Source organism: Brienomyrus brachyistius, chromosome 1 (genome assembly GCF_023856365.1).
Source record: "Brienomyrus brachyistius isolate T26 chromosome 1, BBRACH_0.4, whole genome shotgun sequence".
NCBI classification, from domain to species: domain Eukaryota; kingdom Metazoa; phylum Chordata; class Actinopteri; order Osteoglossiformes; family Mormyridae; genus Brienomyrus; species Brienomyrus brachyistius.
Window position 1 is genome coordinate 56,411,056 of NC_064533.1, and position 13,568 is coordinate 56,424,623.

At 42.5% G+C, this 13,568-nt stretch overlaps 1 protein-coding gene across 1 annotated transcript in view; it reads right to left on the reverse strand.

Moving 5' to 3' along the window:
• Nucleotides 1-13,327, reverse strand: part of LOC125731156 (titin-like) — a 155,956-nt gene extending 142,629 nt beyond the window's left edge. The window contains exons 1-17 of the mRNA XM_049005864.1: nt 13,086-13,327; nt 11,257-11,356; nt 10,540-10,743; nt 9,881-10,168; nt 9,663-9,751; nt 9,477-9,542; nt 8,523-8,781; nt 6,995-7,070; nt 6,442-6,651; nt 6,215-6,357; nt 5,867-6,054; nt 4,187-4,417; nt 2,954-3,198; nt 2,611-2,804; nt 2,198-2,362; nt 1,914-2,082; nt 60-1,753 (exon numbers count right to left, since the gene is read on the reverse strand). Coding sequence (XP_048861821.1) covers nt 60-1,753; nt 1,914-2,082; nt 2,198-2,362; nt 2,611-2,804; nt 2,954-3,198; nt 4,187-4,417; nt 5,867-6,054; nt 6,215-6,357; nt 6,442-6,651; nt 6,995-7,070; nt 8,523-8,781; nt 9,477-9,542; nt 9,663-9,751; nt 9,881-10,168; nt 10,540-10,743; nt 11,257-11,347 — 4,312 coding nt within the window. The 5' untranslated portion in view covers nt 11,348-11,356; nt 13,086-13,327. The remainder of the gene's footprint in view (nt 1-59; nt 1,754-1,913; nt 2,083-2,197; nt 2,363-2,610; nt 2,805-2,953; nt 3,199-4,186; nt 4,418-5,866; nt 6,055-6,214; nt 6,358-6,441; nt 6,652-6,994; nt 7,071-8,522; nt 8,782-9,476; nt 9,543-9,662; nt 9,752-9,880; nt 10,169-10,539; nt 10,744-11,256; nt 11,357-13,085) is intronic.
• Between the last annotated feature and the right edge of the window lie 241 nt (nt 13,328-13,568).

The window sequence follows — 13,568 nt, forward strand, 5'->3', positions numbered from 1 at the left end:
GTGAGCACTAGGAGCCCATGCTGCAACCAGCTCGGAGAAATGTTCACACAGTGTTTTACCTTGCACAAGCAGGAACGTGTGACTTGAAGTCTCCCCAGCGACGTTGACTGCTTTAACCATGATACTTGCAGAGTCAGCAGCTGAAACTTCTTTAATTACTAACTCACACACCTTGTCTTCTGGCCAGTACCAGGTAATGCGCTCGGATTTCTCCAGCACTATCCCATTCTTGTACCACTGGCAGTCAGGGGCCGGTTCCCCTTCTACTCTAACTCTAAAGTGAGCTTCTTCTCCCTCGGAAACAGTTTGGCTCTGGATGCGATCCACAATTTTGGGAGCCTTCATGCCGGGATCTAACAGTACCTTTTCCGTTCTGGTAACTGAAACTGTCCTTGTCTCTTGCTCCTCTACCTTATCTTTGTCAGACGCTTCTTTGGTCCGGTGAAGAAGTTCCCCTTTTCTCTTCTTCAGCATGTCTTCATAGGATTCATCTTTCTTATGTGATTTAAGCTCTAAGGCAGAAATTGCTTCATAATAGCCTTCTTCTGTTCTGCGCTTAAATTTGTTTTTCAGCTCTTCCGTTTCCTCTTTGGTGATCTCATGGATGACTCGCTCAGCCTTCTTCAGTCTGACAGTCTCTTTTGTCTGGGTTGTTTCAGGGGGCTCCTCAATCTTGATGACTGTGAAGGGAAGGCCACCTTGCTCGGGGGTGGGGCCAGTTTCAGGACTCTTCAGCTCAGGGGCTCGACGGAGGATGGACCTGAAGTCCTTTCTTTGACTGATTTCCAGTTTCACACAGTACTCTACTACACCCACAGGATTCTCAGCCATTACTTTGATCTCTCCAGCATCATAAGACTTGCAATCAGTAATCTCAAAGTAGTAAATACCATCATAGCGGAGCCTAAATCGTTTGCTCTTACGAATAAGCTGCTTGTTGAGGTACCAGTTTACCTTTGGGACTGGGTAACCAGTCACTCTGCAACGGAACCTGGCCGTGTCTCCTTCTAGCACCACTGTTGGCTCTGGGAGAAGTACAATCTCAGGTTTAGCTTTCTCTGATATCTCATCATCAGTGACACCACTAGGACCCTCATGGGAAACACGCTCAATTTCCTCAATCTTCTGCTTTCCCTTTATGCCCTCTGGGAACTGAGTTTCCTCCACAAGACCCTTCTCATCCTTCACAATCAAGGTGGTAGACGTGTGGTCTGCTCCATACTTGTTTGAAGCCTTGCAGGTGATGATTCCACTATCCCTAGAATAAGCCACTTCATAGTCCAGGCTGCAGTAGCCAAACTCATTGGTCATGCGCAGCCTGTTTGCTGCTGCTAGAGGCTGGCCATCATGCAGCCATTCCACTGTCATGTTGGGGTCGCCGATGGGGGTTAACCTGCAGTCAAAGTGCACAGGACCAAAGTGCTTCAGCCGAACCGACGACAGCTTCTTTTTGAAGTGAGGCTTCTGCTGCTTCTCCATGTCATACAGGTCTCCCTCCTCCCATTGCTCTTGTCCATAGCGAATAGGCAGAGGCTCCAGCTCTGGCGGGGCTATCTCCTTTGCCTTATAGGTGCCCTTCGGGATGATGAGCCTCTTTTCAGGCGTGGGTTCACTGAACTCCACCTTCACGTTAACCTTGAAACGGGTGGTGTCCCGTCCTGCTTTGCTGACAGCAATAGCCGTATACCAGGCACTGTCCAGGGCCGTGGTTGGGCTGATCATAAATTTAGATTCTCCTTTTGTGCCTTCAATCCTAAACATATAATAAAGAACATGTACAAGTGTAAACCTATTCTGTGAAAACCTGAAATATCTACAAATATTACAATTGTGAACAAAGTCCAGATGAAAATTACTGTTTCAACAGCAAATATGTTGACATTGCACTTTCTTACTGTATTGATATTTCTTACCTGAAATTTGAGTACTTGTAAGTGGAAATTATGTCACTGTTTTTAAGCCAAGCAATGTCAGGCAAAGGGTTTCCAGTAGCTTTAATGGAAAACTCAATGGATGCACCCTCCTTGACATTGATGTTCTTCAGCTTCTCAACAAACCGAGGTTGCGAAATAATTTCTTTAGCTGAAAAAGACAGCGAAAACAAAAATAATAATGTCGAAACAAATTATGCATAAGCACTAAGCGCTAACTAGCTCTAATAGCTATGTAGGCTGCAGTTTAAACAGCGGTATGGTACCCTCCACGGTGAGACTCATGGTGATTGAGCTTTGACCATATCTGTTCTTGGCTATGACAGACCATTCCCCGGAGTCCTCAGGAAGAGCTGGAACCACAATCAGTGACTGAACACCGTCTTCCTTTACTACCATCTTGTGTGTGTAGTCATTGCACACTGGCTTCCCTGGGAGAGACAGTTCAAGCCTTTTGTATGCTCACATTGATTTTTTGACATATAAAAGACACACAAAGGTGCTTTGCTACCTTGTTCTGTATACATGCTTTTAGATTCATAACAAACATCTTGAGGAACACATTCAAGTGGCTTACACTGCTTTAACATGCACACAACAGAACTATTAGGCCTTCTGAGAATGCATGGGTAAGCAACAATGGAAGCTATCAAAGATGAAAACATGGAGCATCCCTTACCATTGTGAAACCAGAAGGTCTCAGGCATAGGGCTACCCACGACTTTGACATCAAACCTGGCAGTCTGTCCCTCGGTACACCGGAGGGAGGAAGGCTTCATGACAAATATGGGCCGGTACATCCTCTCCATCTCGCCCTCATTGTTCTCCTCTAGTATATATTCAGAGGAGTGGCTCACAGGAGGACATGTGGAGCTGCAGAGATGTAGAGGATTTACAACTAGACTAAGCCATCTCATCTAAGCCATCTGCTACAATGGGGATATGAATAGCTCTAAGAAATCATTAGCAATGTCAACACACTCTACAGAATATATTCATGGTAATATTTAAATGTGACACACCAGACTGACTTAACAGCTGCTGGCTGAGGGGCAAATGGCCGAGCCACACTTGCTGTGCTGAGCTCCACCTGCAGCTTCCCGGAGCTGATGGCATTTCCATTCACATTGGAAGCCAGCACTGTATAGATGCCTTCATCTTCAGGTAGTACCAAAGGGAGATGGAGGCTGACTCTTCCATCCTGTAGAACCTCAGTCTGGTAGTGGTCACTATGTTGAATACGCTTCCCATCTTTGTACCAGGCAATCTTTTTGAAAAGCACCCAAAGATGAATGAATTAAATATATAATATTTAATATGCCTAATGTGTATTTTATAATAATAATAATTGATACTTTATTGATCCCCTGTAGGGAAATTATCTTTACGCCTCCCCCAACTTGCTCTTTGTGGAGTAAGTTGACCGCGAAGGGCTGCCACCCGTAGCGGCGCCCAGGGAGCTGGGGGTTAAGGGTCTTGCTCAAGGACCCGCAGACGTGCTGAGGCTGGGTTCGAACCTGCGAGGACACAGGCTTAGCCCACTGAGCCACACGCTGCCCCTATAATATTATAGGAACCCTTCTCAACGAATCTGCTCTTTTTAATTCCTATGTATTTTCAATTTATTTCTGTTTGTTAAGGAAGGAAATCAGTGTTCATTTAACACTGCATATTTGCTGTGTACAAGTGATTTTTTTCAGAAGTAACTAGATATCCAAATAAGTAACATTGGCTTAGTATATAAGGCAATAGCTTGTATTTCAGGTCATTTTCACTACTGTACATTGTACACGGTTCCTCATACACTTACTACATAGCTAGCTTAATCATGATAGCTAAAGAATGATAACATTAAAGTATTATTATGTTGTTTTGGTCTAAGACTAGCAAGTTGACTACCTAAAGATTATATAAAAACCTTGCAGATGCCACCAATAGCCCACTTGGCATAAAGCGGCATGAAAGGACTATGCATCATTAAAATGACCTTTAAAGTAAATAAAACTAGTAATAAAAGCAGAATATTCAATGTATCAGATTAAAATGATCATCAAGGCCTTTGATATTTATAAATAGCCTTTTAATTTTCATAAAAACAATCTTCAGTGGACTCTGACAATTGAGGCTCTGCCTTCCCTGACGCAAGATCCATGGTAGGACTATGGGAAGTGCACTTTAAAAAATTTCAGGGAAAAGGCCCTCATTTGGAACCCCTCAATGTCTATACCATGGTTATGCCCTTTCATTCAGGTCACCTTGGGCAGAGGAGATCCAGCTACTCTGCACTGGAAGGTGACCCTTGTTCCTTCCACCATCCTTTGGCTCTTCATTGGCATGTCAAAGGTGGGTTTCATGGCCTCTTGCTCGGACACATTCATCACCATCTCCTCTCCATCCTCAGTCACCAGCTCTTGGTAGTTGCTCTGAAGGATACCTAGCTCAATCTCCTGGATTATCCTCTCTTCAAAAGCAGAGATGTGACATTCCTGTCAACGAGGAATGTTTTAGGGATTAAAAATGACTTTCCTTGTTAGTTTTATATTCACTTGGTTTATTAATAACCAAGCAAAAAACAAATTTTCAGTTAGTACACAAATTAATAAATGAGACAGAGGACCCTATTTTCCACCGGTGCCAAACATGATACAAAGTGGATTTGCTAGTTTCATGCCAGAGCATTGCTCATTGTGAGCCATGTGTGCAAACCATCAAAATAGCAAATGATTTTCTGCCTGCTTTCTGTTCGTAGGAGTGGTATATTAGAAATGTTGCCGGTGCATGACACTTGTTATGGAAACAGGTATGCCCTCGAGGTGCACTAATGTTTTTTTGTTATATTAGGATTTATATACATTTCATTATAGAGTATACTTGATTCTTTCATGTAATCATACTGTACAATGAAACACTAAAAGAAAAACAATATATATTCAAGAAAGGACATCTGCATTGCTGAAAATGTATTTCAGAAGTTTAGATAAGTCAGGTGAAACAGTACAATACAGCCCTGAGAAGGTCACAGCATTCTTTGTGGCATGTTATATGATGCATAACATTGGCATACGTGATGGATGTCTGTTGGACATAAATAAGGACACATTAGAGGACTTTAGAAGGCCTGATGCTGAACTGCATGTGCCACTGCCAACAAAGGAGTGCACCCTGGCAGCAGCATGAGCAAAGAGGGATCAGCTGGCAGAAACGCTGAATTGTCTGTAGCCTGGTAAGGAATTTAACTGTGAGATGAAAAATAACTGCTCTATTTCCTTTTATTTGAATATTGTAGAAACTGTAGGTTATTTTGCTTGAACAAAGATTGCACTTATACTTATATTTTGCGGACTGCAGACCCAAAATTTAAATAAAAATACACAAAAGCATAATTAAGTCCCCATTTCCAGCTACTGCGCTCATTTAGCAGCAAGTTTCTGTTTTCCCCGTCTTCTGATATCATTATGCTGCATTATGACACTGAGCAGATGATCTGATGATGCCAAAAATGAGGACATATTTGCTACTACCTCGTCCCATGCCTGCTTCTCCTCTAAAGGCAGTGGAACAGTAGTGCTCCTATAGATGATGTGCTTGTGCCTTTTCACCTCACGCACGAGCATGTCCATTTCCTCAGGCAAAAAGTATTTTGGCTTGCTGGGCAAATGTGCCATTGTAATAGCATTCCACCACAGATCATGCACTATTGCCTTTTAAAGGTGTGGTGACGTGCCATTCAGATTGGGTCATTGCAAGTTACGCCAAAAACACGCCTCTGAATAATTAAGAGCATTAGGACAACCTTTTTGCACCTTGCGCTGGTGCAAAGCATATTTTTTCCACCGTGAAAATAATGAAGTCGATTTACACATACCCATAAATGTTGCTTTGCACTTTACACTTTGCATTAGATCATCAAAATAGAGCCCAGAATGTCTCTGCACCTGCTCCAAAGTCCTGCTTGCTGTCACCTGTGTCTGCTGAACTGTCCTCTTCTGCATGAGAACTTGCCTCCTCTGGACCTCCCCCATGACCGTGGGGGTGGTTTCCCTCCCTTTGGTTTCATACACAAGGCTCACCGCCTGCCCTCCAGAGATCAGCCTGTGTTGCCTGCTGAGGGCTTCATATTCCTCTGTATGATGGGACAGTGACCCATGTCATCATATTAGCATCAAACTGTATCTACGCACAGATCCTTACTAACATCACTCATGACATTTAGTCTCTCCCTTTGTTGTGATTGAACCCAAAATGATGGGAAAATATGTTAGTATTTGTTTAGTGTGACAGACCTTCCTTAAGCAGGATGGCTGAGGCAGAGGCTTCTCCAAACCGGTTCCGGGCTGTGATGACATAGTGTCCAGCATCATCAGCAAGCATCATGGAAATCTGCAGCCTGCATAACCCGGACTCTTTATCATGGAGAATTTTATGCCTGTAGGGAAAAAAAGAGCCTGGTACAGCTAAACATCCCTTACTATAAAGCGTTAAAGAATCTGCAGTTAGACAACGAGCATACCTGAATCCATTGCTCAGGGGTACTCCAGCTTTCTTCCAGTAAACATGGGGGTGTGGGCTACCACCGATTTGGCACTCAAAGGCCACGGCTCTGCCCTCCACCAACCTCTGCACGGATGGCTTTGTCACAAAGAATGGGGCTATGCCCTCCTCTGACTCCACCAATCCATTCACCTCAGATATGGCATGAGTTTTGGCCTCCATGGTAACGCTAAGAAGTCATTTAAACTAAATTTAATGTTAAAATATTCAAAAAATGTACAGTGTTGAATAATTTTAGCATGCTTTGCTTAGTTTATGTTTTCTGTAGTTCATATCTGCAGCAGCTAGCACTCTGCGCTTAGTGTATCTCTGCTATAACTCAAATTAGCATGCTGTGTCTATGGTATCTCTGCTGTATCAAATTACACTTATATTTTACTTATTTAGTAGACACTTTTATCCAAAGCGAAATACAAGCTTGATAGTACATTACGAAAATTGCTGGCGGCACGAGTGAAGTCAACTAAACATTTGCAGCTAGGCTGTAGTTAGAATTAGCATGCTGTGCTTACTGCATTTCTTCAGTCTCAATGTGCTTAGAGACACTGGTATTAGCCATGGCTTCTTTGATCTCAGCCTCCTCTGATGCTGCAAAGGAAACATGCTGATTTATATTGCACAGGATAAGTGGTTATGGGTGCTCAATGGGTGGATGCATTACATGTTATTTTTTACACAGAATCTCAAAGTATAACATAAAAATTCCAAAGTTTCAGTTTTATAACTTATGGACTATTGGTGGACTGGCGGGGAGTGGGGATCACCGGTGCCCTGATACCTGAACTTTCACTAAAGTGCCCTTTATAGTGGCAAAAATTGGTTGCCCTTCATACAATTTAGTGCCCTCTAGAGTGTGATCATGTGCCCTATAGCTCAAGAAAATGCGATGAAGTATCTTAATGAGTGCCCTTCTAGTAGAGAAAATTATGCAGTGCCCTGTGAGGTGCCCTTACAGTATTCCTTGTGGGTACCCTTCCAATGGAAAAGGGTGCTGTTATGAAGTTTCCTGTAGGTGTTCCTGTAACCCTAACCCTATGGGCGGAGTGGTAACTCTGAGGCTAAGGATCTGTGCCAGTACTTCGAAGGTTGCTGGTTCGAATCCTGTGAATGCCAGGAGTGATTATACTCTTTTGGGCCCTTAAGCAAGGCCTTTAACATGCAAATGCATTGTCCTGGGTATGATGTTAACCTACATCCAACCATAAAGCAGGTACTCCAAAATTCATGGAAAATTTGGGGGTTGGTGGCAGGATTGGCACTCCTGCCACCAGAAAAGACTTCAGTTCTATTCTGTTCTATTCAAACTACTGTTGGGCAGACCTGCTGCAAGGTTGCAAGTGGGTTCTCATCCCAGAGGTGACTTTTTATGTGGTGGGTGTGGCATCAGCGTATGTTCCTCACGCCTGTCTATCTCTCTCTTTATAGGTGTTCCAATGTGTAAGAAAATATCTCAAAAAATGTAGGTTTCCTCTGTAGTTGACAAAACATTGTTTGAATAATCTTAGTCACCTCACCATACACAGTGTACTGTAGTGTGCTGAATGCATGACCCTCCTATCTCCTCCTTAATATGGCCATGATGAGCCACGCCTGGTGTTTGCTACTCCTTAGTCCTTGTATATTGCTTGTAAGTCCCTATTTGTCATGTTATCCCCAGTCCAATCATCAATGTCAAAATTTCATGTTTCCAGTCCTCCTGTTTTGGATCCCTTGCAGTCCTGTTTGTTTCCAGACTTTTATCATTTAGTTAAAAAAAACCGTTTTGTTTCAACACAAAACCTGTCCTTGGGTCCTTCATCCCTCAAGTCGTGACATGTGCCATTCTACAAGTGGGGAAGGGGTGGTACACACATCATGCAATGGGTGCCCTTTAAATTTTTTTACTCCTGCCCTTCAAACAACCTGAGTCCATCACTGTTTTTGACCACTGAACACAAATATTTGTAAATTGTCTAATATCACTCAGATTTGCTTATATATTTGTTTTGACTAGACACACAGAGACACAAACCAGGAAATATAAATAAAAACACTTTGTACCCTTGACAGTGAGGAAGCAGGAGGTGCTCACAGAGCCGGCTTGGCTGCTTGCAGTGCAGGTGAAGTGACCACTGTCCTCAGCGAAGGCCTCACGGATCACCAATTGGGCACATCCATTCTCATATGAAAGGCAGAAGTCAGAGGAGCTCTTGATCTCATACTCTTCGCGGAACCACACGACACTGGGGATGGGGCAGCCGGAAATCTGGCATTCTAGAGTCACGGATTCTCCTTCAGTGATGGTGGTGTTGTTCAAGCCCTGAGTAACAACAATCACACTTCTGATAAAAGTTAATAAACTGGATTAAGACTACATTCATATTATCAGGCTGAAGTGACTCAAATCCGACTTTTTTATGTTAGTGTGACACAGATGTCATGTTTTCAGGGCTATAAGGATAAAGAAATCTGATCTTTTCAAATTAGATTTGAGTCACTTTCATATGTGATTATATACATAACTAATTTGTGGCCATGCAAGATGAATGAAAACAGTCAGATCTGAATTCATGTAGGTTTTTGCCTATACTCATCATCATCATCATCATCATCATCTGCCAAAACTAGCAGCACAGCAAAATATTAATGGCGAGCTACCACTGTGACAACAAAAAGTGAAACTTGATCATGTACAGCTGACAAATTGTTTGCACATCCTTCAGAGGACAATGCGATGTATACATTAGCTATTAGTGTGTCCATTTTGTCAGTTTTAATACCATGAGTTGTCTCACAAATACAACGTTTATTGTTGCTGGCGATACAATTGACTTGTGCAAAAATATTTCAATATGAACATGCATGCATGCATACAGTTAGATACAGGTCACTTGTAATTATGTATGTGAACCATTAACATAGGCAAATCTAGAATCATTTGAACATTGATGCTTGTAATTTGAACGTAACCTAAGCAGACTAAGTAACTTGCTGACTAACTTAAAAAGTACCTACAACTACAATGGCTGGTGGCTTTGAGGCAGCTTCTGTCAGGGACAGTTCTGACTTCGAGTCTTCAACCTGTAATACATAGATGACTGTTGCAGTGCTGGAGAGCTATCACAGCTTCACATACTCTCTGATTCATATAAACATGCATTTTGGTCTGTTCCTAGCCAGGTAACATTGCCAGTTTCCTACCTTTATAACACTAGCTTGCTGTTCTTCAAATATCTTCTCAGATGAAATGACAGTGGTAGTTTGCTTGGAAAGAATGGCTTCTTCTTCACCTGGGAAAAAAAGTCTCATAAAATGGAATGAAAAGGTCATCAACAAAAGGCAGAGTTTACAGCTGCAGTGCACACATCCAAAATTATATAATATAAAGCATAATAAGAATGCTTCAGAAAGACCCTGACCTTGCACCAGTAACTGCGCTGTACAAGTAGCCTGGCCACTGCTATTGGTGGCACTGACAGAGAACATTCCGGAATCTTCTGGGAAAACCTCAGCAATGACCAGACTGTAAAGGTCTCCGTCTTGGAAAAGGCAGAAGTCGCTAGAGCTCTGAATCTCACTTCCCTCGTGGAGGAAATTCACCACAGGTGTAGGGGTCCCTGTGACACGTACCGCCAGCGTCACCTGGCTACCTTGTTTGACTGTCACGCTCTGCAGCTTCTGGATGAAGTTGGGTGGGGTGGTTTCTGCTGCAGAGGGATTTATAAACACGGAAAACACTACTTGCAGTTAAGGGACTCTCTGTGCTTATTCTTTCCACACTAAAATGCTGCTCTATCTTTATGAACCATAGCAATAGATAAACAGTGTTAAACCAGGAAAATAATGACGGTTAAAATAACTACATTATAACTATATGTTTTTGGTTTTACTCTTTACTGTTTTAGCAAGCAGTATTTGTTCATTTCCACCTAATAACTGCGTCTGTAGTCCTAAACGAAATAACTGAAGATGGAAATACAATAAGTCACTAGGTGTAATTATAGTTTTTATAAGCAATAATCATCAAATAAGCAAATACATTTTCTTAGTAAAAGCATTTGTTCTTTTCTTTTTTCACCTGTGACCACCAGCTCAGCTGTGCTAGTAGCCTGACCAACACAGTTTGTGGCTCGCACAGAAAAGCGTCCACTGTGTGTGGCTGACACAGCAGGGATTGTCAACACGGCGTGCCCATCACTGCATGAGATTTGTGCACCGGGCAGAGCTGTGGCAGAGAGGACCTGGCCATCCCGGAACCAGCTCACTTCGGGAACCGGGGCACCTGGTGGCACAGGGGAGAGACTTGGTGAGAAATGACTAAAGGCAGTGAAGCACAGGAAACTTTGTGATAAATGACTAAAGACTGTGAAACACATGAAGCTGGGTGAGAAAGTACTTAACACAGTGAAATACTGGAAGCTTGGAGAGAAATGTAGAATGCCTGAACACAGTGAAAGACAAGAAGCATGCAGAGTGTAACTTTATTTTAATCACTAACCATGTGCATCCCTGATTTTCATATTTTATCTTTATCAGTTTCAAGGTTAGGCTGGGCAGTGCCTGCACTTCTTTGTTGACAGATTCAGAGGAATAGTCGCAAGGTATATTATGGCAGGATGTGCAGTGGCACAGTATTTAGGGGCAGGGTGTATAGCAGGAGGGTGTGTAGCGGGAGGGTGCGTAGGGCAGGGCTGGACTGGCCAAGTGGTATACTAGCATTTTCGTGGTGAGCCGATGGGATTATGGGTCATCAAACTCAGAAAAATTATGTTGCAGTATTATTGCAGATACTTACCGCTGACATGAGCCTCGAAGGATGCAGCTGTGCCCTCCAGAGCCACAATGTTCTGCAGTGGCTGTATGAATGTGGGAACTTCTGTTGACATATCACAAGGCTACCTCAGAGAAGACAGAGCAGGACATACAAAGACAAAAAAAAAAGACATAATGACATAATAACCTTTCCGTAATCACACTATACATAACTTGGCCAGAGCTCTCAGTAGTTATAGGTAGAAAAGTTAGGCTTAAACATGTCGGTTGTACTTTCAGAATTTTGGCTCAGGCTGTTACTACTACTACGTTTCCACAACTATACAGGGGCATATTTCATTGAAGTCATCACCTGGTAATTACCTTTCCAGCAGAGAATTACAGGGACTTGAACATGTGCTGGACACTACAGCAAGTACAGGACACCCCAGGCCACCACAGGAGGTATTTTTAGCTTGGAATCTGAGGGACACCTAAAACACCTGTTTTCCCTAGAGCCTCCTGGACAGAGCCTGCATGTCAGGTGGCAGTGGGGCCATTTGTTTTGCTTTTGTACTGGTATGTATACTATAGTCAACATCATTGCCTGCATGTCATTCTTCCACACATATTCTTGAAATACTCTTCATGATTTTAATACTTTTATTACTGATTAACATATTTTATATAGTGACATAGGCAGAATTTGTCATGCCAGTTATGTTAATAAGTATGCAATTTTGAATTACCTGTATATTTATCTAACTTTCATGGACCTCATTTTCAAAAGATTATGTTTGATATTTTGGATAGAGGATTTTTGCTTGGCTGATTGTTATTTTTTTTCATATAACATTCGTTATCTAAAGTAGCTGTATAGTAAGTTTTATCATAATCACAGCTCACGGATGACAAGCGTTTCACTTGGATAAGTGACAGCAGAAGGTACCCCGGGATCTGAGCTTTGGTGTTTTTCTGTGCTAGTAACAGTTAATACTACTTTATGAACCGGGCCTGCCAAGGGTGACCTTTATGCCCCATTACAAAAATCACATTATAAGCAAGCTCCAAATTCATTGTGTATAGAAAAATCCATGAAAATGTTTGATTGATCCATTTCAAGAAATACAGAGCTGCATAGCTCAGCCATGGCAGAAAGTACATGACATACTCTGACCTGTAAGCAGCATCACTGCTGAAAGCTGGCAGGTACTGTTACATTCAGACCATCTCTGTGATTTGAATAAATCTGCAGCAAAGCCCTACTTTGCCCCAAGGAGGCATTTCACTAGAGGTTCAAAGCTTTTACATTTCTGGATCTATCTGAACCATCCCAGAGATGGGGGACCTGGCTTCAAATCAAAACAGAAAGAAACTAATTATAATAATGAAATTTCTAGAACATCACAAATAATATTATGACTGTTGGAGAACAAATACTGAAAGACAAGAAAATTGTATTGAAACCTTATTTGCAAGGACTGCAGGATATGTGACAAAAATGACCTAGCCAAAAATAATCAGCAGTAAGTTTGACTGACATGCACCATGTGACAGTAGGCTAGTGTTGCATCTGACTGACTTACTGCTGACTCCCTTAAAAAGACAACATAGCTCAACAGGGACATCAGTCGAGTGCTATTAAGGGCTATTCTTGGCTTTTCTTAAATTCATGCAGAGTTTAGTGTAGTAACCTTGAGGGCAGAAAAGTGACAATCTGCTAAAAGCAGCTCTGAGCAACATGTGAAAGCATTCATTGCTGCTGACATCGTTGAGCCATTTCCACAGCTCTGTCTGTAAGTTATCATCCCTCAAGGCAGATAAGCATTTACAGTGTGACTGTTAACATTTGATTACGAAAGTGCAGCTTACTCGTGATCAGCAGTGGTGCAGGATGGTACAGAGCTCACAAGTTTTTCTTCAGGAAGCCACCCTCTCCTTCTGAGGTGAATCCAGTGTCACGTCAGTACAACTTTGGGAAAAAAGTCCCCAAAAGAGACCTAGAGCAGATGATCTCCACAGTGTGGCTGGGCTGCTTTTCCTTGCAATCCTTACACCTGAGCTGAGACTGGGAGTGTTTCCTGCAGCTCAGAAGTGCTAACATGGAGTGCTTGCTATATATATCCCAAACCCCAAGCTTCATTCCAGCCACGCCTCTTTTCTGATGGCTCCATGATGCTGGGCAGCCATTTTGTGCCACTGAGTTCACGTGTGTAGGAGGCCTTGCATTAACAGTGAGAGGCTGTCTGAAATAGCTTTATGTTCAGCCATCCGCGGGGCCCAAAACACCTTCCTAAACCTATGTAACTGTGTTACTTAATCACAGAAAAACGTGACAAGTATCTAGCATCTAGT